Here is an 18,563-nt window from a genome sequence, read left to right as displayed (position 1 = left end):
CCATATTAATATCCATCACAAGTCTATATGCAATAAGGGTAGTCACATTTCAAAACTTTAAACTTTTTTTTTACAATTTTCTTTATTTGCTTTCGATCATACAACTAGAAAGGACATTTAGTTATAGCTACATATTAGGTGTGTTTATGTAGTATCTGATAGATCTGAATTAGATTTACCAATGTACATACTGCTCTACGGGAATAGGGGGGCTGATACTTAGTTAACTACGATTTACATATTGAATTTAAAGCAGTTAGCCTACACACTAGGCACTCCACCTACACTTCCTTAAAACTATTCTCGTAATATGAATAGATACAATGAAATTTCACTTAAGCTAAGGTGCTATATCTAAGGATCAGTAAAATTAGTAATACGGCTTCCATGCCTTGAGCTGATTGAAGCGATCATCGTTGTAATCTTCAGCGTTTCACCTTGAGCTCACAATCCTCCAGAACAGTTAGATCGCTCATGGCTGCAAAACCAATCGACAGAAATTGAGATCAATTTAGCAATGACGGGCTGATTGACTGACTGACTGACTGATTGAATGCATGAGGATCGGCGTGAGATGAGCTATTGAAATTTGTTCGATCTTGATATTCGAAAGGATCAGATTGATTGACTTTTGACTGAGTTGAAGGTGTTTGATTTTGAGGTGCTTGTGGGATTTGAATCTGAGTTGGTGTGTTGTAGGTGGCGGTGGCGGTGGAGGTGATGCTCGTGATGCTCCGCCGCTGACGTGGTCTGACGGCTTTAGTCGAGCGTTATTCTTTCTCGCTGCGTATCAGGATCTTTTTCTGCACCAGCTTGCGTACCTGTTGCGTTGTGGGCTGCGATATGCCGCCCTGTTGTTGCTGCTGCTGCTGTTGCTGCTGCAAGCTGCCAACCGTGGGCAGCGTGGTGGTCGTCTGAGTGATGGTCATCACCTCTGCCGGTCCAGCGGTTGGACCCGCAATACTTGTGTGCTGCTGCTGCTGTTGCTGCTGCACAACGGCAAGAAGATTGCCTCCTGCCGTCGTTTGCAGCCGAACAGGACTGGCGTTCTGCCGCTGATTATGCTGCAGTGCAGCTATCAGCGTCTGCTGCGTGGTCTGCCCTCCTGCACTCCCAGGGGCGGCCACCTTCAGAGTACTGGCAATACTCGGCCCAGCAACATGGGTGCGCAGATTTCCCGCAGCCAGGGCTTGAGCTGATGCAGCTGAAACAACCTAAAGACATGGAAGTTAAAATTAGTTGATTCAGTCTGGGGATCGCTAAAACAAGAAACCTACCTGAATGGTTTGACGCTGGTTGGCCTGTGAAGCCACCGACACGGGGATTACCCGTCCCACGCTTGTTTTACCCAACACCAGATTGGTGGTGGCTAACGTGCCCTGCTGGCCACTTCGCATAACTTGTTGAATCTGCTGCATGGTCACCGAATTCGATAGTCCCTTTGTGTTTTGAATGTGCAGCAATTGTGCCTGGACACTGTTTCCACCTCCAACCTTTTGCTGATGCTGCTGCTGTTGCTGCTGCGAAGCAACTGTGGGCAAGGTACCGCCGCCAGACACTGTGACTCCCTGCTGCTGTTGCTGGGGACCAGTTGTCGTTATTATATTGGTGGCCGTGGGCTGACCACTGGCGCTGACCAGCTGTGTCATCCGGCTGATCTTTCGTGGCATCGTCAGCTGCTGTTGCATTTGCAGATGGCGCATCTGATTGGGCATGGTTACCTTGATCTGGCTGCCAGGCTTGAGCTGTGGAAGTGTCATATTCACGCTTCCCGCCTGAACAGTCGGATTAGTAGCCGATACGGTGACTCCGCCTGCATTAACACTGCTACCGCTTGCCGCCGCTGCCGTGGAAGCTTTAACGAGGGACGCGATCTGATGCTGAGTTACCTGCTGCGGTTGCCCGGCCACTGGGAGTTGACCTTGCTGCTGCTGCTGCTGTTGCTGCTGTCCAGTGGTGGTCGTAAAGAGTGCTCCAGAGGCCTGCTGCGCCTTTTGAGCAGCAAGAATATTATGACGCTTAACCAGTAACATATCCCCTGCTGCTGTTGTGGTGGTCGTTCCGTCAGCGGACACCACTTGACGCTGCAGCTGCTGCTTTCCGGCCGCCATCTGCTTGATGAACTGCGTCCTGGCCTGTCCGTGCATTTGCACACTGCTTACCACGTTGCCTGCCTGCACAGTAGTGGAAGTGCCCGGCATTCCCGACACGGCCACTTTTTGGCTTGTCACATGCGTGGCCATGTTGCTAGCTTGGATTATGGTGCCGCCTGCTTGCACCAGATTAGCAGTAGCTCCAGTAGCGCCAGCTGATCCGCTGGGCACGGCTTGTGTCGTTGTCTGCAGCACCTTCAAGCTGCGCTGACGGTAGAGCTGTATATGTGCTCCCCCAGATTGCTGAGTCACGGGAATCACTGTCGTCTTCCCTCCCTGCTGCAATGCGCTCACCGGAATTCCCTTTGTGGTCACCAACTGTGTGGTCTGAGTGGCTGGAGATGTGGGAACAGCTGCCAAACGAAGCTGAGTCTGGAATTGCGAGGGACTCGCGCCTTGTCCTAAGTTCGGCATAGAGACAATAGACTGACCACCGGCTGTCGTTCGCTGTTGAAGGGTGTTTCCTGCAGCTGTCGAGACAATCCGCTGACCACGCAACATAGTCGTGTTCAAAGTGGTTACAGCCGTGGTCTGATGCTGTTGTTGTGGCTGATTGGCAGTGGTGGTCAGTACGGTGCCCACGGTGGGCAAAGTGCTAACGGAGACCACCTGTGGCAGCGATTGGGTCTGCACAATGCTGCCCAACTGGGGAGAGCTGTTAACGGGCAGCGTCTGTGACGAGATCGAAACGATCTGGGCACCAGAGCCTATCTGGGGTTGCACCACCGACGGAAGTGTCTGTACTGGAGTGGTTAGGACCACACTCACACTGGACTGGCCCCCAGAAGCGACTGCAGACTGTTGGGCTAATTGTTGCAATTGGCCCGCGGTCAAGCTGGAGGAGGTGCCGACAATAGTCTTGACCAACTGTTGAGTATTGGATTGTCCACCCTGCCCGGGGTGCGTACGCAATTGCTGCTGCGGTTGGTGGAGCAGGATGGCAGTCTGTTGACCGGGCGAGACATTGGAACTGGTCAAGTGCTGGATCTGCAGCTGCTGCAACTGACCACCAGCAGCGGGCACCGCCACTGTTGTCGTGGTGGTGGGTTGCTGCTGCACGAGCTCCACGGTTTGCTGGACGGGCAGAGTCTGTTGAACGTTTGAAACAGTGGGAAGTTGTTGCTGCACAACCTGCTGCTGCTGCTGCTGCTGCTGCTGCTGTTGCTGCTGTTGAACCTGCTGAACCACTTGTTGCGGCTGCTGTTGCTGCGGCAGCGGAGGTGGTGCAGGCTGCTGCTGCTGCTGAGACTGCTGCTGCATTTGCTGAACCACTCCCACGCCAACCGGAGGCTGGGACATCTGCTGCCCCCGCTGCTTCTCCCGAATCTTATTTGCCTTCATTGCCGCAATGTTCTGCGGCGACACCGGTTGGTCGTAATTTAGGATGCCAAACTCCTGTAGCACCTCCATGTGCTTGGGATTCATCAGGCTCGGAGCACTAAACTGACGTTTCGGCGGCGGTGCTTTCTTAAGGTAAGCAGTCTTAATGCTGTCGAAGCGGGATCGCATCGTCTTGTAAAACGAGGCGTTGTTATCGCTTACATACAGCTGGGTAGTTCGCAAATATCGCAGCGGACTCTTCAGGTACTCAGTGCGCAGAGTGGGCTTAAGCTTCTTCTGCTTCTTGGGACTCTCCACCACCTTGCCTTCCTCACGCGGCTGAATGTGCGTTTCGTACCTCCAGCGACACTGCCGCGCCGAACGGTAGGTCTTCGAACAGAAGTTGACCATCTCTGAGACGAGGTCCCAGTTGGGCGTTTGGCCCGGTGAGAGCAGCATAAGGCTGCAAGGTAATCCTTGCAGATTTACCAGGACGTGCAAAATGGCCATATCCTCGAAGACACACCACTCAGCCATGGCCTCAGGTTCGGTAAGAGGTTTGGTGGGAAGTTGTGGTTTAAGGCCTGGAATCGGCATATTAGGCTTAAAGCTTCCGCGGAATCGCTGGCTCTTCAGCTCCCGACGCAGTCGCGCCAGCTGTGGCGTTGGGCGATCGAAAAGCGATCTGGGTGGTACGTAGTTATCCTCCCGGCGCATCTTATTGGGCCGTCTGCTACCATCGTACCCAGCATCCGTGCGCGAGCGCTTGTGCTCCTTGCGTACGTAAACTGGCGGCAGATCCGTCTCCGCAATCGGTTCCAGCTCATACATGAACGATAGCGAATAGTCAATATAGATATCGTTATCGTTGTCTTGCGGCGGCGTGGGAGGACACCACATCTAATCAAGGGGGATCACAAATAATTAGCACTATGAACCAAGCACTACCACTTGAACTTACCGGCATCTGTTCCATGGTGTTGCGCGATATCCAGACCTGGACCAGATGATGGTAGCCAAGAAAGTTAAAGAAAAGAATAGACGGTTCCACATTATTTTCATGATATAGCAACTCTGTTTTGGTGTTTGCTTAGAAACTATTTTGCGATTCAACGTATTGCTATCGATATTAGCTGACTTTAAAATTATCATACTGATGGCGTTGTAGCTTTCATTCCGAACCATTTTTATACTTTCGTACGGCGCTTAGGGGTTTAAACAATAAGTTTATAGACATGGGAGGGGATTAATAGTGATAATTGGATACTAATTGCGACACCAAAACAGAATTCTACATTTGTTTATAGAAAATAATATTTAACAATCTATGGACGATATCCAAATATTCTTTTCCAACTTGGTTTCATGAGGACGGAAGATTTTTTTCTTTTCTTTGAGGCAACGCACGAAATTAGTCCGTAAATAAAAACCACAACGTCATTTAGTTTTGTTTAATTTTTAGCTTTGTTTCTGTTTTTATACGTTTCGTTTTATCTTGTTATGTTACACAATAAATGGATTTTGATACTTTTTAAAGCATACGAAATGAGTTCTGTGTCTTATTGGTTAGTCAATCTATGCTCATAGTCTTTAGATTGTTAATGTTCCATTTAGGTTAGAGTACAAAATAAATTATAGAATGCAAAAATGTTTAACAATTATCATAGTATACCTATTCTTAAGATCTAATGCAGTTTTTGGGAAAGGAGTTTGATCTGTGGTCTCGATTGGTTTTTTGACAAACATTATTTAACAACAACAATCGAGGATGTGGTAATTTAGAGTAAAATTTGCTATACGCATTATACAATCGTGCAATATTATTTGACTTCCCGTTTACCTTCCCGCTTCATTTCACTTTTTAACTTATGACAAGTCGTCCGTTTTTGTTCCCTGAATGTTGAGTTCATCCTAATCTTTCCCGAAGCGACAGGAATGGATACGCCTTAGGAATGGATTTCTTTCCTACCACTTTTCTGGGTTATTTTAATTCTATGAAAAATTAGGACATCTGATCCCTTTGTTTTTCAAAACATAAGAGGCTACAAAGGAAGCCATTGGTTGCACAGACGAATGGCAAATAACGCATTTTGTCAAGATGTTATAGGTCAAGATGTTTGACCAAATGAAGTTTAATTTGTTATTCTAGATTCTAGCGTGGGTTCCGGCGCCTAACTAACTTATCTCATACGATAGAAGGAAACTTGTTACAGTCTATAAATACTCATTATGCATCAGTCGCCTGGCAGCAGTAACAGCCGGGGAAGGACCCGTCTCCCCACAGATAATTAGTCGCCCACTAAAACGCACACAACACACACAGCTGATAATACTGACTGAGGTATGATAGTGAACATCATCACCTGGCTGTTCCGCTCGAGGAGGCATTTCCTCCCGAAACACCACTGACTGCTGCTGATGAGCTAGCGCTCGCTGCCGTAACAGGTGTGGATCGAAGCATTACTCGGGGGGACTTCGATATCCAGCGGTGTAAGGTGCCGATATTGCTGTTAGATTTGTTGTTAGTTTCTTCTTTCTTCGGCAGCTTTGGCTGAGTAATCTTTCGCCTTGGCTCGCTCTGAGACTCCTTTGGCGTGGACTCAGTCCTTGGTGCTTTTTTGAGGCTCCTATTGGCGCTGCTTTTATTCAATGCGTTTGCTACGGGACTCACGTCCAGGGTCCACAGATTGATCTTTACTGTGCCGCGCGACCTTGTACGTGGTGTGTGTCCAACAGCCTCGCTCTCGTCGCTCTTATCGGAATTTTGCGGCGGCTCTTTAGCCTCCGCCTTGCTATCGTGATGCTCATCCGTGTCTGATTCCTCGCTGACATTGTAGTAGGTGGAGCTAGTCATTGTGGTGTCCTGCACCTGGTCGTGTGCATCCCAGCCATCCAAGCTTTCGGCTTCTTCGGGCTTACCATCTGCCGCTGTACCATAGGTGGAGCTGGATTTGACATCTGCCTCTGAATCTTCAGTATCAATATCAACCATTCCCTCTTCACCAACTTCTTCCTCGTCATCGTCTTCTTCATCATTTGTTTGCGATCCGGTTTGTATGGTCTCTTCGTCAAGTGACGCCAACTCCTCCTCCCCCTCCTCGTCGTCGTCTACTGTGGCATTTGCTTCCTCGCCCTCGGTATCTTCTTCAGACTCCTGCTCTTCCTGCTCCTCTTCATCCTGGTCACTTTCATCATCCATATGTTTTAAAGGAGCAGCAATTGTAGCTCTTCTTTCCAGCAGTTTACTGCGTGTGGCGGCAGCTGCAACACTGTCTCTTCGCCCCCTTTTAGGAGGAGTTGTCTTTATACTGATGTTGGATGGAACATTCTGTTTGAAGGGCGTCTTCATCATCTTGCTCATAGCTATGTTGGCCGACTGTCTTTTGGGACGCTCCTCGACGATCAAAGAGGCATCCTCTAAAGTAGATGCAGCTGCAGATGCAGCCAGAGCTGTACGTGTTGTCTTTCTAGTGGGCGGTGTTCGGGCGCTGGCCATATTGACTGCGCCCAGAGAGTGGAGACGGGTCTGCCGCCGAACTTGCGGTGCGGCGTCTGTTCCCTTCCCCGTTGACTTCGTGCTGTTACTTTTGCCTCGGCTACTGCTACTGACCCCCGCCCCCGTTCTATTCACCCTGCTTATTCCTGACCCCACTGGTACAGTCTGATTGAGGCTGTTCTGGCTATTTCCACGGGTCGTTGCCGATTTACTGTTCTTGTTGTTGCTACCGGTGCTATGGCTGCTAACACTCCTGCTCAGCTTCTGAGCTGAGTTTCTGCGATTTTCCCTCACCAGTCGTCGCTTATTGGAATTGGAATCTGTTTTGGTATTAACCTGATTACTCGAATCCTTGCGACTGTAGGTAAGCATCTCCTCCGCTTCCGTTTCTTGCTTCAACAGCTCCTCCTCCTTGTGCATGGCCGCCAAGCGATTGGCCTCCCACTCGCGTTTCTGGGCCTCCAGCTCCGCTTCCGCGGCTCGCAATTGTTCCGCCGTCCATGCTGCTCCAGTTTCTTCCACAAAGCGCATGGCATATCGCTCTATCGGTGAGAGCTGAATAGAAATAAGATCGGGAAATATTTATATGTTCAATTTGAAGAAATTCTACAGCACTGCACTAAGTTAAAAATTGTAAGACTTTGAGTGATACAATCGTGGCGTGGATTATGTCGCCTCAACTATGTCTGAAAGCCTCATACGAAAAGGTGTATTGCTCTTGGCAACACTCACTTCATTTTATTCGATTAGAAAAACGAATTCAATGAGTTGCAAGCGATGCCGCAATAAAAACTAGTTTGGCGTTGTAAAAAAAATAGTATGATCGAAGATTTTTCAGATATTAGACTTTGAGTGATACAATCGTGGCGTGGGTTATGTCGCCTCAACTATGTCTGAAAGTCTACTTTCCAAAGGAAGATTTTCTCTGTGCCACACTCGCTTAGCCGGAATCTCTTTAAATGCAGGGTTTCAGTATAAAGTGCAAGAACGGCAACTATTTCTAAACTGGTATTAAATTGTTGGTAACAATTATAATACTAAACCATCTAATTATCTGATTCTCTTATTGAAAACTAGCTCACCTGTTTAACCAAGTTCTGCATCTCCAGATCGGCCTTGCTGAGTTCCACTTGAGGACCTCCTTCCGCATTTGGATCTTCTGTTGCAATAGGAATGTTCTCGTCGAACTCGGCCAGATCAGCTGCCACTTCGGCTTTAGCCGTTTTCGTGGCCTGCACATCCTGCTCGTCCTCGGCGGCAGCCAACGCGTGCTCAAATGCACGCAGTGACTGCTTCTCCGTCTCCACAACCGTCGAAGGCGTATCTGAAAGCGTTGTTGTAGCAACAATTCTATCCTTGTTTTCCGACTTCTCTTGGCTCGACTCGTCCTGCTCGCTCTGCTCCATTGTAAAGAGATCCTTTATGGTGGAACTCTTAAAGTACGTAGTTGTAAAGTTGCCACCCTCGATGGCCATGTCGCTCAGCATTCGCTTTTGGTTTGCCTTCTTAAGAATGTTAACCTCTATGGTTCTTTCGGAGACAAGACGGTAGATATGTACATCTCGCGTTTGACCAATACGATGGCAACGATCTTGGGCCTGCGCATCCATTGTGGGGTTCCAGTCGGAGTCGTAAAAGATCACAGTATCGGCACCCGTCAAATTGATGCCCACTCCACCAGACCGCGTGGAGAGGATGAAGCAGAAGATTCGTTTATCTCCATTAAACCGCTCCATCAGGATCTGCCGCTGTTCCACCCGAGTAGAGCCATCTAAACGCAGATAAATATGACCGTGGTAGTTGAGAAAAGCTTCCAAAACATCCAACATCTTGGTCATCTGAGTGAATATCAGTACACGATGCCCGTTAACCTTTAGCTGGCGTAGCAAACGATCCATGGTCTGCAACTTGCCACAGTCGTATTGGATGAGACGCGGATCTGGGAACTTAGTGGTCATTTCCGAAATGATTGGATGCAGCAACGCCAGCTTAGGCCGCAGGGCCTGATCCACAATGTTTTCAATCCTTTGTTCGTGCTGCCAGTGCGTCGATGAGAGATTTTGTACATAACGACGGATCCGGGGCGCACAAACAGAAGGAACGTAGATCACAAAGTTGGCAAACACTGGCTTTAGATCAGCGCACCTTTCCTCGAAGCTCTTCAGCAAGTGGTTTAGGGACCAACCGTTCCGATGCGCCATGGCAGTGCAGCAGTTGGCGTATCCACGCGTCTGCCAGGTTGATCGCTTTAGGGATCGGGTCGCCTGCATGCAGCGCTGTATAGCCTCGCGACAATCTTCGCCGTATATGGGAGTGGCATCCGTTCGGCGACGATTTATCATTGCCATACGTTTAAGCGCTGCCAATCGCTGCTCCTTGCGCATCTGAATCAGCTCCTGTACTTTGTAGGGATCCTCTGCTTCAGTTTCTTCCTCGGGCTCCGTCTTCCCATTGGCAATGCTTTGCTTTTGTACTGTGCTTTTTACATGAGTGGCCAAATCTTTGACAATGGGATCCCTTATTAGTTGCTGACCAGAAGTAGTTGATGCTGTAACTGTTGTTCTGGAGGTCGTCGTGGACGCCGAGGCTGTGGTTTTGCTTGTCAGGGTAAGACGCGCTCCTGCTGCTCCTGAATTCGTCGCCGGTGTGAGGTAGAAAAATGGTTTTCCGTCTTGCATCGTTTTCGCTACTTTAGCGGGCGTTGGAGCATTAATTTGTGAACGTGCACCCAGCAACTTGGAGTTGCTCAGCACGCTTAAAGCTCCAGTAGGAGAAGATGCTGTGGTCGATGATGATGTTGTTGTCACCACACTATTGATCACCACTGGTTTCAAAGCCATATTCACAGGGTTGATCGAAGCACTGACCCTTTTCAGCACTCTTCCACTTGGTAGCAAATTGCGCATTGGCATAATCTTTGAACCCTCCAACCGCATGGCTGGACTTGCTCCTACCTTCACAGCATTCAATTTGATGCGCTGCGCCAGTTCAGCGCTACGAACTCGGATATGAAAGCGGTATTTGCCATTTGGACAACGGGGAGCTGGCAATGGAGCCGTATCGATATCCTCGATCAGCTTGCGAGGCGGGGCGAGCAGGCGGGATTTGTGCGAGACGTAGGCGGTCATAGTTTGCTCCAAATGCAACAGCAAGAGGTTTAACGTCTCTAGATTTATTTGCTGTAAGAATATACATAAATTAGTACAAATTTTAATTGGCTATAACCTAATACGTATTTTATTGCCTAAGCGAATCAGACAAATGCCTCGCAAATGCGAACATCCTAGGAAAAGTTTACGACTCTCTCCAAAATAGATTAAGTCCAACTATCAGTGACAGTTTAACATCATTTTCAAACCACAATCAAGAAAAAAAATTGGCAATAAAGAAGGTAGAAATAAGACTCACCGTGAACGGATCATATTCCATTATATCGCAGACGAGTCGCGGAGTGTGGAATGTAATTCCGTCCATTTGAAATGGCGAGATCGTAGGACGCGCTTCAAACATGTTCGGATGATTGCACACTTTTCGCAACTGCATCAGTACATTTATCACGCTCAACAAGTTTCCCGTTTGCAGAGTCTCACGAGTTCTGTTAAAAAAAAAAAAAAAAAAAAAACTTAAATGATCAGTAATACATTCGTCGGTAGTCAGCAAATCCAAACTTACTTGGCGCGGCTCATGAAGTCCTCATATAAATAGCGCTGGCGATTCGACAGACGACACGTTATAACATGCTCGTACTTCTTGGGCATCTGTTTTTCCACCTCCTTTTTGAGGCGTCGAAGTAGGAACGGACGAATCACCTGTACGGAGAAACAAAAGCCAAATTCTAATTACTGCGCATTTATTTTGAAAATAAGGATAACTTAAATAAGAGGGTCATGTTAGGGGCGTTTTCAATGTGAATAAATTGGTAAGAACTCAGCCACATGGATAAGACGCATCTCCTTGATCTGGCAAACTAACAAATTGTCATCACACGAAGCTAGTTTTAATGTGACACAGAGTGCATTTGCAAAAGTAGGAACAAAACATGAACATTTTACTTATGGATCGACTGTTCACAATGTAAACGGATTAGAGTTAAGGGAACTAAAATCACTTGCTATTGTGAGGATTGATTTTGCACACATCTACGATTTTCAAGAGCATTTATCAGGCTGACAAGAAAACGCTTTTAGGTGCAATGAAAATAATTGATTAATAATAGTGTAAAATGCGATTTCAATGTAATCACCCTGATACGGCTTTAAATACATGGATAATACGCAACTCTTTAATATTGCAAACTAACAAATTGTCTTCACATTCAATTCAATGTGACACAGAGTGCATTTGCCTAAGAATTCCTGAGGACGTATGTTCACAATGTAAATGGATTTGAGTTAGAGGAACTAAAATCACTTGCTATTGTGAGGATTGATTTTGCACACATCTACGATTTCCAAGAGCAGTTAACGGGCTTGCAAGGAAACGCTTTTAGGTGCACCTGTCATAATTAATTTTCGATAGTGTAAAATGCGATTTCAATGCAATCAACCTTTTACGGCACTAATTGCATGGATAAGTCACATCTCTTTCATATAGCAAACTAACAAATTGTCTTCACATGTAGGTAAATTCAATGTGACACAGAGTGCATTTGCATTGTAAGACTTATAATGGATGTTTACAATCTGAACGGATTGAAGTTATATAGAAACTGAATCCCAAGCTATTGTAGATATTGCTATTGCACACATCTACGATTTTCAAGAGCATTTATCAAGCTGATAAGAAAACGCTTTTAGGTGCTGAAAAAAATAAACATTTATATCTTAATGATATGCTTACCTTGTGCAGACGAGTAATTAAAGTCTCGTTGTACTCCATGTTGCCCTCAATCATGCCAGTCATTGGGTTCGAGAACCATTCCTTAAACTCGCGGTGCGATGAGAACACATATGGCATAAGGAAGTGCATCAGGGACCACAGCTCCATCAGATCGTTCTGTAGTGGGGTTCCAGTTAATAACAGACGCCTGTAGAAAGTTAAGAGTACTTTATAAATTCATTCGTGTAAAAGGCGTATTTGTTATTTGTCTCGAAACAAGGCCACAAGCATTCTAGGGCTAGATTAGCATGCTCTGGTTTAGTATGCGGCATTATAGCGAATTTACTTTTAGCACCCAAGCGTAGTCGCCATGCTAGTTTAGCAATCGCATGATTACTGATTTTTGGTGCTGACTGGCAAGCTTAGCAGCATATGCAATCATTACTCACCTCTCTGTGGAAAAGTTAAGTAGCAACTGCCAGCGCTGGGACTTAAAGTTCTTAATGTTCTGCGCTTCATCCAGGATGAGATACTTCCACTTTTTGCGGCGGAAGCTTTGTTGATCTTGCACCACCAGCTTGTAGGACGTGATACACACATGGAACGCATTTGGCTTGGTCCAACCTACGCGTTTTAGCTTGCGCTCCTTCTGGGAGCCGTAGTAGGTGAGTATTTTAAAGCCGGGGCACCACTTCTTGAACTCCATTTCCCAATTGAGCATCACAGACGAAGGCACCACAATGAGATGAGGTCCCCAGTTGCCCTTTGCGCAGGCAAGGTGGGCCAATAGCGCAATGGTCTGGATGGTCTTGCCCAGACCCATCTCGTCGGCCAAGATGCCGTTTAACTTGCGCTCATTCATTGTGACCAGCCAATCGAGCCCGATGTGCTGGTACTCACGCAAGGAGTGCTTTAGCAGGAAGGGCACAGGAGTAACCACATTGGTTGAGGACAAGGTATTACCCTTGGGCTGGAGGCTCTCGGCCAGGGCGGCAGCGTCGTTCAGCATATCATCCTTGTTGCCGCTTGCCCCAGCCGTGCTTCCGCTGCCAGCAGCACCACTTGTTGCATCAGCGTCCGCCATTAGACTCTTAAGACCGTCCTCCTGTTCATCCTGTTCCTCCATATCCGTATCAGTTTTAACAGTAGAGAGATCTTCTTCATCCTCGGTGGCCGCATCTTCGCTTTCTTCGGTGGAATCAACTGCCGTCGAATCATCATCAGAGTCCAGCTCAGGATCACGCGGCGCTAACTTTCGTCGCTTGGGACTAGGAGGTTGTTCAGACTTGTATTTCGCCAACAACTGCTCCACTGAGAGATCATTGTCTGCCTCCAGTTCATCGATCTCCTTTTTGTGGTCTATCTCCTGCTCGGCTTCTTCCTGCTTGCTGATGGTATTTTCGTCATCGTCGCTGGCTTCCTTCGCCTCGAACTCACTATCATCGCTGTCATCAGGCGTTTCGGTCTTTATCGCCGAGCTCTGCTCCTCTTTCATAAGCTTATCACGATTTTCCAGATAGCCAGGTGGTAGATCATTAAGGAAGTCATCAAAGTCCATTTCAGATTCCTTAGCTAGCGCCGTCACCTCCTCTTTCACATCGGCTGCATCTTCTTCGGCCTTGGCGATAGTCTCCTCATCATCTTCTGAACCAGACTCAGGGCGAAAGTCATCTGTAAAGTGGATGATGTTTTCATTAGCAATTATTTAAAGCTAGAAGTACACATGGAACTTATGCGCATAAGCATCAGGCAAATGCCTCGCAAGTGCGACCATCCCAAGGTAACATCGAAGTGTTCAAAAATAGACCACAACAACGTTTCAGTTTGTAGTTTATCATCAAGTGCTCAGTTCTGGTAATCGACTGATATAATAAGTTAAGGTATAACTCACCATCGGACTCCCGTTTCGGCGATGTTAGACGGCTAGAATTAAGACTGGGCGTATCCGCCACACTCTTGTTCATTCCCTCTACCAATTGCTGTGAGAACTTTTCTGTCTGGTCTACAATAAAGCTGAGGTGTTGGTCTAAAGCCTGCTTGCGTTTTTCCTCGATCTTAGTTTGGTGCTTGTACTCGACCAGCTTCTCAACATTCGACCAAAAGCTCTTCACCTCGCGTGCAATAAAGGAAGCGACACGCTTTAGCTGCAGCTCTTGGGCCTTTTCCGCCCGCTGGGCAGCGGTGGCCTTGTCCTGGAAATACTTCTGCACCATCTTGGCACACTTCTTGGCCGCGTTTTTCTTCCACTTGCGTTCCTGTGCAAAATCTGCCGCCAGCCAGACCATCTCCTCGAGAAGATAGTCCCAATGCGCCTTGGGGCGGCTGGGCTCCTGCAGCTTGGGCAGGCGCCGCTCAGTCCATAATCCCTCTCTCTGTAGTTCCGATATACGCTGCATCACATACACCTCTTGCTTGGCCTTAAAAGAGAACTCCTGCGCCGCACTGTTGGGCGTTCCGGAGCCACCGCCCAAGGCAGGGCTGAGCAGACTGCCAGAAGTTGGAGTGCCAGGCGTGAGTCCTCCGCTACCGCCCAGAGCGGCCGGGCCATTGCCAGTGTAGAGCGGTGTGGGTGTGAGGCTTCCTCCGCCTCCAGATGCCGCGGCGGATCCGCTTGAGGCATTGTTCTGACCTTGGGGACGACGAAGCGCCGTGGACCCGGCGGATGTATTGCAGGGCAATAAAGGGGTGCCACCTTAGAAAATAAGTCAAAAAGGGATAGATTAGAAAAGATATCATTTACTCAAGGGACAGCGGAAAAAGGTCAACTCTTGGCATGCTGGAAAGTGCATCAAGTACAAAAGAGCTACGAGGAAAGCAATAGTGAATGAATGAAATAGAAGAGTTAGAATAAGAATCATTTGCGAATCGGTTGCTAAACGAAAGAGGTGGGAAATGCATGCAAACTTAGTCTTAATGTGAGGCCCGAATTCAATGCGGCATCTGGGCTGAAGATAGTTGCCGCATGGATAAGCGAAGCTCCCCCTTATTCTAGCAAGCTTACAAATTGTCATCACATGAGGCTGGATATATCGATGTGACACAGAGTGCGCTTGCCCGTGTACCGGCCGATTTGTAAGTTTAGATACTAATATATAAATGAGCCCAGCTTTAATTGGATCTGATTCTGTCACGGATCTAGATCACTTGCAACTGCGACGATTGCTCTGGCACACATCTACGATTTTCGAGAGCACTTAACGGGCTGGCAAGAAAACGCTTTTAGGTGCGTCCGCCGAGATCACTTGTAGTCAGCGTTATGGATATCTGCCACAAAAAATGGCCGTATCACTTGCAACTGAGCTTCGCTCTGGCACACATCTACGATTTTCAAGAGCATTTAACGAGCCGACGAGAAAACGCTTTTAGGTGCGACATAAAACTAGTCTAGTACTAATGATATTTCAAGTGGATGAAAGAGGGGATGATAATGAGAGCCCAATCGGTGTGGTAAGTCCTATAGTTCGGCGCGTTCTCTATTTTACTAAGTATGCTTAAGTTTGCTAACTTGCTTACAAATCAACGCAATCAATTAAACGATACATTCATCAATTATTTATCAATTCAAACTGAAATTATTAAGCAGATTTACCAATCCAAACTAAGGGCAAAACACCAATTCTAGAAAACAATTTACAAATTGAAAATATAATCTTTATGCACATCAATCAATGCACTACTTTGCTTGAGAAATGATAAAATGCTTTAATGGTTAAGACACAATCTGGTTTAAGTAAGAATTTAAATAAAAACAAAAAGAATTTTAGCTGTGAAAGATTTTTGATATTTTTTTGTTTGTTGTTTGCGAACGATAAGCACCTGGCACCAAAGGTACAGAAGGATTTCCTACGGCAGCAGGAGGAGCGGGTATTTGACCGAAGACCATACCGTGACGACCTCCTAAAGGTCTACCGGGTATGTGACCTATATTATAACGATACAATTATGGTGAGTTGAGTGTGTGCGTTATAGGAGAATGTAGGCAGCATTAATGTGGGAACAGAAATCGGAAAAATAAATAAAGTGTAAATAATAAATAGCAGTACGTGATAGAGTTGGTTATGTAGTTATGCTTGTGTTTTAGTAGGTGTGTGTATGTTTGTGGTAAACTAACAAAATAATCTTGGCTTTTTGCGAGTTTAGTTTGCTTTTGTTGTATTATGTATTAGTAATGCACAATAGTTGGCGGCCACAATATAATATCGGTATCTTTAGTGCAGAACGTGCGTTGGCAAGTTGGCGTTGTTTTAGTATCACTTTCGGAATTACAGGAGATGGTATGCAGTGGTCAAGATTTTGCATCGATTTTACAATTTAAATTTGGCGTAAATATGGGAGGACGAACATAACAGTTTTAAACAACAAAAAATACAATTTTGTTTGATCGAAACGAACACAACAGAAACACAAAAGTCTTCGTAACAATGAGAGGTCAAAGGGGTCGACTGGGAACAAGATGAGTTTACCTTGTTGCGTTAGCTGGACGACGGCAGCGGGAAGCTTGGTGGAAATGGCCACTGGTGTGGCTCCAACAGCTGGGATTTTGATTTCTGCTTCCACTGCCAGGACATTACCACTAGCCTCGGCCGAAGTAGCTGATGTGCTGGTTGCGGCGCCACTTGTAGCTGTTCCTGGAACTGTGGTACTTGAGTTGCTTTCTGTTGCTGCGGGCGTTGATTCTGTGAAGCTGCCAATCTTGCTTGGAACTTGAGATTGCGTATTCTAAAGGGAAAAAGAAATCTTAATTAGTACGATACCAAAGAACCTCAATAGTAAATTAATAGAAAAGTGTTATCAGACAAATGCCTCGCAGCTGCGAACATCCCTTTTAAAAGCCAGAATCAATCAAAAATAGATCGATTTAGGCACTCAGTATGATGTTAACATCATATATATATATGGCTATATTTTGTGTTACTTTTTTAAAACTATGTTCTTACCGTTTTCACAGTACTATTGCTGATATTGCCATCCAATGGCGCTCCTTTTGTCGCTCCAGTACCGATGCCACTGACTAGTGAGGACTCCACAGAGTCTGTCTGTTGGGTGGTATATTTCTGATTCTGTGCCGCAGCTGCTGCTGCTGATGTGCTTGGCTTATCTTCGTGTATCAGCTGATCTATACGATTCGCATTGCTGTAGCTGATGAACTGCGGGGTTGGTGTCTTCTTGCGCCACGCGGGGTAGTCCATCATACTGCCGCCGTTTTGTAGGTAAAAGTATTCGGACACATTTTCAAGATGCCTTTTTAAAAGAAAATTTGTTATTCAGCGGTATTTGGTAATAAAAAAGTAGTAACTCACCTTTCTTTAAGATTACGCAAGATCTGCAATTTCTGCTGGAGTATGCGCTTCTTGAGGGCATTCAAGTCCTGCAGGGCCGTAGAAGAAAGCCCGCCGACCTCGCTGCTGGAGGCCACCGACGCTGGTAGCAGGGAGCTTACAATGTTGCTGCTCTCGGCTGGTCCAACAATGCTGGCGGCACTCGTCCTGTCCTCGTTGTCGTCCAAACGCTGACGCTTGGCCTGCGGCGGCAAAACAGAGGCTTCTATTGTGCTGGAGGAAACGGATACGTTGGAGTGGGCGGGTGCTGCTGCTGCTGCCGTTGCCTCTGCCGTTTGCTGTTGTTGTTGCGGCAAGGGCGACAGCGGCACAGGCAGCTGCGCACTGGCCAGTTGCTTCTGTTGTTTGCTGCTGCTGCTGGCGATTCCCTTCACTTGGGTCGCTATATGTTGGTGATGGCGGGTGGCCGGCAAGGCTGCTCCTACTGATCCTGCTGCTCGTACTGTTGTGCTTGTAGAATTGGCGGGGGCAACTGAAATTTCCGTTGAATGTGGAGTTACGCGGTCTGGCACAGCAGGAGGGGCCGGGCTGAGCCCTTCATGCCCCCCTCCTGCTGAATTACCTTCATTCATGTTTGAGACATCTGCAAAAAAAAATAGAAGGGGTGTGAGTTCACAGTGTTATTTTGAAATGACAGCGGATGGCGGGAAAAAGAAAACGTGGCCAGCCTCGAACATGTGCCGATGCTGCAGCCCTGGCCAAACCGCAGAACTCATTGACTCAATAACAGACATTAAATAATAATTTTACCGCTGCGTAATATCCATTATCAAACATGACGGGACAAAAGTCTACAATCATTTTAAAGACAGAATAAAAAAACGCTTATCACACAGAATGCACCCCTCGAAATCAAGAAAAATGCAACCCTGCGTCTTGGTTTTTTCCATTCGGCACACATACGCTTGCTTTTCCGATTTCCGCAAGGGAAATGTGAAAAACCTATAATGTGTGCACAATATTTTCCACTGTTTGAATGGTTTTAAATTTTCAACAGATTTTAACGCTCGAAATATGCACTACACACATAGATGAACACTGGTGGTGCTGGGAGCACGCTGCGAGAGGGAGATGACTATAGGTTGCGACATGGCGGCGTCGCTTTGTCAATTTTCGGCGCGGCAGACATTTTTTTTCACTATTTCCTACCTCAGACGGGGAGAATTTTAATCACAAGATTTCACCATCTCTGCAGGGCATCCGTGCTTGAAAATGGTGCCAATGCGTCGTGGAGAATCTGCTGCACTCGATGGTCTGCAAAATTGCACATTTATTAGATTTAATAAATTTTTCAACTGTCCGCGAGCACGTTTGCTCGTGTTGAATTTCGAGTACAAAATTAGTGCGACTGTTGGATTGCATTGAAATGCCAAAAATCGGTGTGACCATTTCGAAGTCCCCACAGGCTCATGACTTTCGCGGTTCACCAAATCCAAA

At 46.8% G+C, this 18,563-nt stretch overlaps 1 protein-coding gene and 16 non-coding genes across 20 annotated transcripts; all 17 read right to left on the bottom strand.

Annotated features, from left to right (window-relative positions):
* Nucleotides 1-50: 50 nt before the first annotated feature.
* Nucleotides 51-18,468, bottom strand: dom (domino). Of its 4 annotated transcripts, none has more exons than NM_001299747.1 (15): nt 18,276-18,468; nt 17,088-17,709; nt 16,725-17,028; nt 16,251-16,506; nt 15,604-15,708; nt 13,679-14,479; nt 12,237-13,458; nt 11,809-11,995; nt 10,642-10,778; nt 10,378-10,564; nt 8,052-10,148; nt 7,306-7,524; nt 4,435-4,470; nt 1,278-4,373; nt 51-1,214 (listed from the first exon to the last, which is right to left on the bottom strand). In NM_001299747.1, the coding sequence occupies exons 2-15, from the start codon at nt 17,696-17,698 to the stop codon at nt 771-773; spliced, it is 9,702 nt and encodes a 3,233-aa protein (NP_001286676.1). In that variant the 5' UTR covers nt 17,699-17,709; nt 18,276-18,468; the 3' UTR covers nt 51-770. The 4 variants fall into 4 exon arrangements, with proteins under 4 accessions (NP_001286676.1, NP_726065.1, NP_524833.2 ...); NM_166446.3 differs by lacking the exon at nt 15,604-15,708 and having other exon boundaries at nt 51-478; nt 822-1,214; NM_080094.4 differs by lacking the exon at nt 15,604-15,708.
* On the bottom strand, nt 6,354-6,388 carry sncRNA:184 (small non-coding RNA 184). Its single transcript, NR_002552.1, has one exon. It is a non-coding gene; the product is annotated as a small non-coding RNA 184 (non-coding RNA).
* Nucleotides 7,599-7,753, bottom strand: snoRNA:Psi18S-1389b. Its single transcript, NR_003823.1, has one exon. It is a non-coding gene; the product is annotated as a snoRNA:Psi18S-1389b (small nucleolar RNA).
* On the bottom strand, nt 7,806-7,964 carry snoRNA:Psi18S-1389a. Its single transcript, NR_003822.1, has one exon. It is a non-coding gene; the product is annotated as a snoRNA:Psi18S-1389a (small nucleolar RNA).
* snoRNA:Me28S-A2589c lies at nt 10,219-10,325 on the bottom strand. Its single transcript, NR_003821.1, has one exon. It is a non-coding gene; the product is annotated as a snoRNA:Me28S-A2589c (small nucleolar RNA).
* Nucleotides 10,855-10,992, bottom strand: snoRNA:Psi18S-841d. The gene has a single exon (NR_003820.1). It is a non-coding gene; the product is annotated as a snoRNA:Psi18S-841d (small nucleolar RNA).
* snoRNA:Psi28S-3316e lies at nt 11,031-11,162 on the bottom strand. Its single transcript, NR_003819.1, has one exon. It is a non-coding gene; the product is annotated as a snoRNA:Psi28S-3316e (small nucleolar RNA).
* snoRNA:Psi18S-841c lies at nt 11,183-11,315 on the bottom strand. Its single transcript, NR_003818.1, has one exon. It is a non-coding gene; the product is annotated as a snoRNA:Psi18S-841c (small nucleolar RNA).
* On the bottom strand, nt 11,333-11,464 carry snoRNA:Psi28S-3316d. Its single transcript, NR_003817.1, has one exon. It is a non-coding gene; the product is annotated as a snoRNA:Psi28S-3316d (small nucleolar RNA).
* On the bottom strand, nt 11,485-11,622 carry snoRNA:Psi18S-841b. The gene has a single exon (NR_003816.1). It is a non-coding gene; the product is annotated as a snoRNA:Psi18S-841b (small nucleolar RNA).
* snoRNA:Psi28S-3316c lies at nt 11,639-11,771 on the bottom strand. Its single transcript, NR_003815.1, has one exon. It is a non-coding gene; the product is annotated as a snoRNA:Psi28S-3316c (small nucleolar RNA).
* snoRNA:Psi28S-3378 lies at nt 12,051-12,200 on the bottom strand. Its single transcript, NR_003814.1, has one exon. It is a non-coding gene; the product is annotated as a snoRNA:Psi28S-3378 (small nucleolar RNA).
* Nucleotides 13,527-13,635, bottom strand: snoRNA:Me28S-A2589b. Its single transcript, NR_003813.1, has one exon. It is a non-coding gene; the product is annotated as a snoRNA:Me28S-A2589b (small nucleolar RNA).
* On the bottom strand, nt 14,699-14,842 carry snoRNA:Psi18S-841a. The gene has a single exon (NR_002551.2). It is a non-coding gene; the product is annotated as a snoRNA:Psi18S-841a (small nucleolar RNA).
* Nucleotides 14,876-15,016, bottom strand: snoRNA:Psi28S-3316b. Its single transcript, NR_003812.1, has one exon. It is a non-coding gene; the product is annotated as a snoRNA:Psi28S-3316b (small nucleolar RNA).
* Nucleotides 15,028-15,159, bottom strand: snoRNA:Psi28S-3316a. The gene has a single exon (NR_003811.1). It is a non-coding gene; the product is annotated as a snoRNA:Psi28S-3316a (small nucleolar RNA).
* snoRNA:Me28S-A2589a lies at nt 16,575-16,680 on the bottom strand. The gene has a single exon (NR_003810.1). It is a non-coding gene; the product is annotated as a snoRNA:Me28S-A2589a (small nucleolar RNA).
* Nucleotides 18,469-18,563: the final 95 nt, after the last annotated feature.

The sequence above is a fragment of the Drosophila melanogaster genome, chromosome 2R, assembly GCF_000001215.4.
Source record: "Drosophila melanogaster chromosome 2R".
In the NCBI taxonomy this organism is placed as follows: Eukaryota; Metazoa; Arthropoda; class Insecta; order Diptera; family Drosophilidae; genus Drosophila; species Drosophila melanogaster.
The sequence above is the reverse complement of the archived record's forward strand: the minus strand, read 5'-3'. Positions and strand labels throughout refer to the sequence as shown.

Coding starts and splice junctions, on each gene's coding strand:
- dom (NM_001299747.1), bottom strand. CDS start 17,698: ATGAATGAAGGTAATTCAGCAGGAGGGGGGCATGAAGGGCTCAGCCCG. Junction 17,029..17,087: donor TTGCGTAATCTTAAAGAAAG/GTGAGTTACTAC, acceptor TCTTTTAAAAAG/GCATCTTGAAAATGTGTCCG. Junction 13,459..13,678: donor GCCGAAACGGGAGTCCGATG/GTGAGTTATACC, acceptor TCCACTTTACAG/ATGACTTTCGCCCTGAGTCT.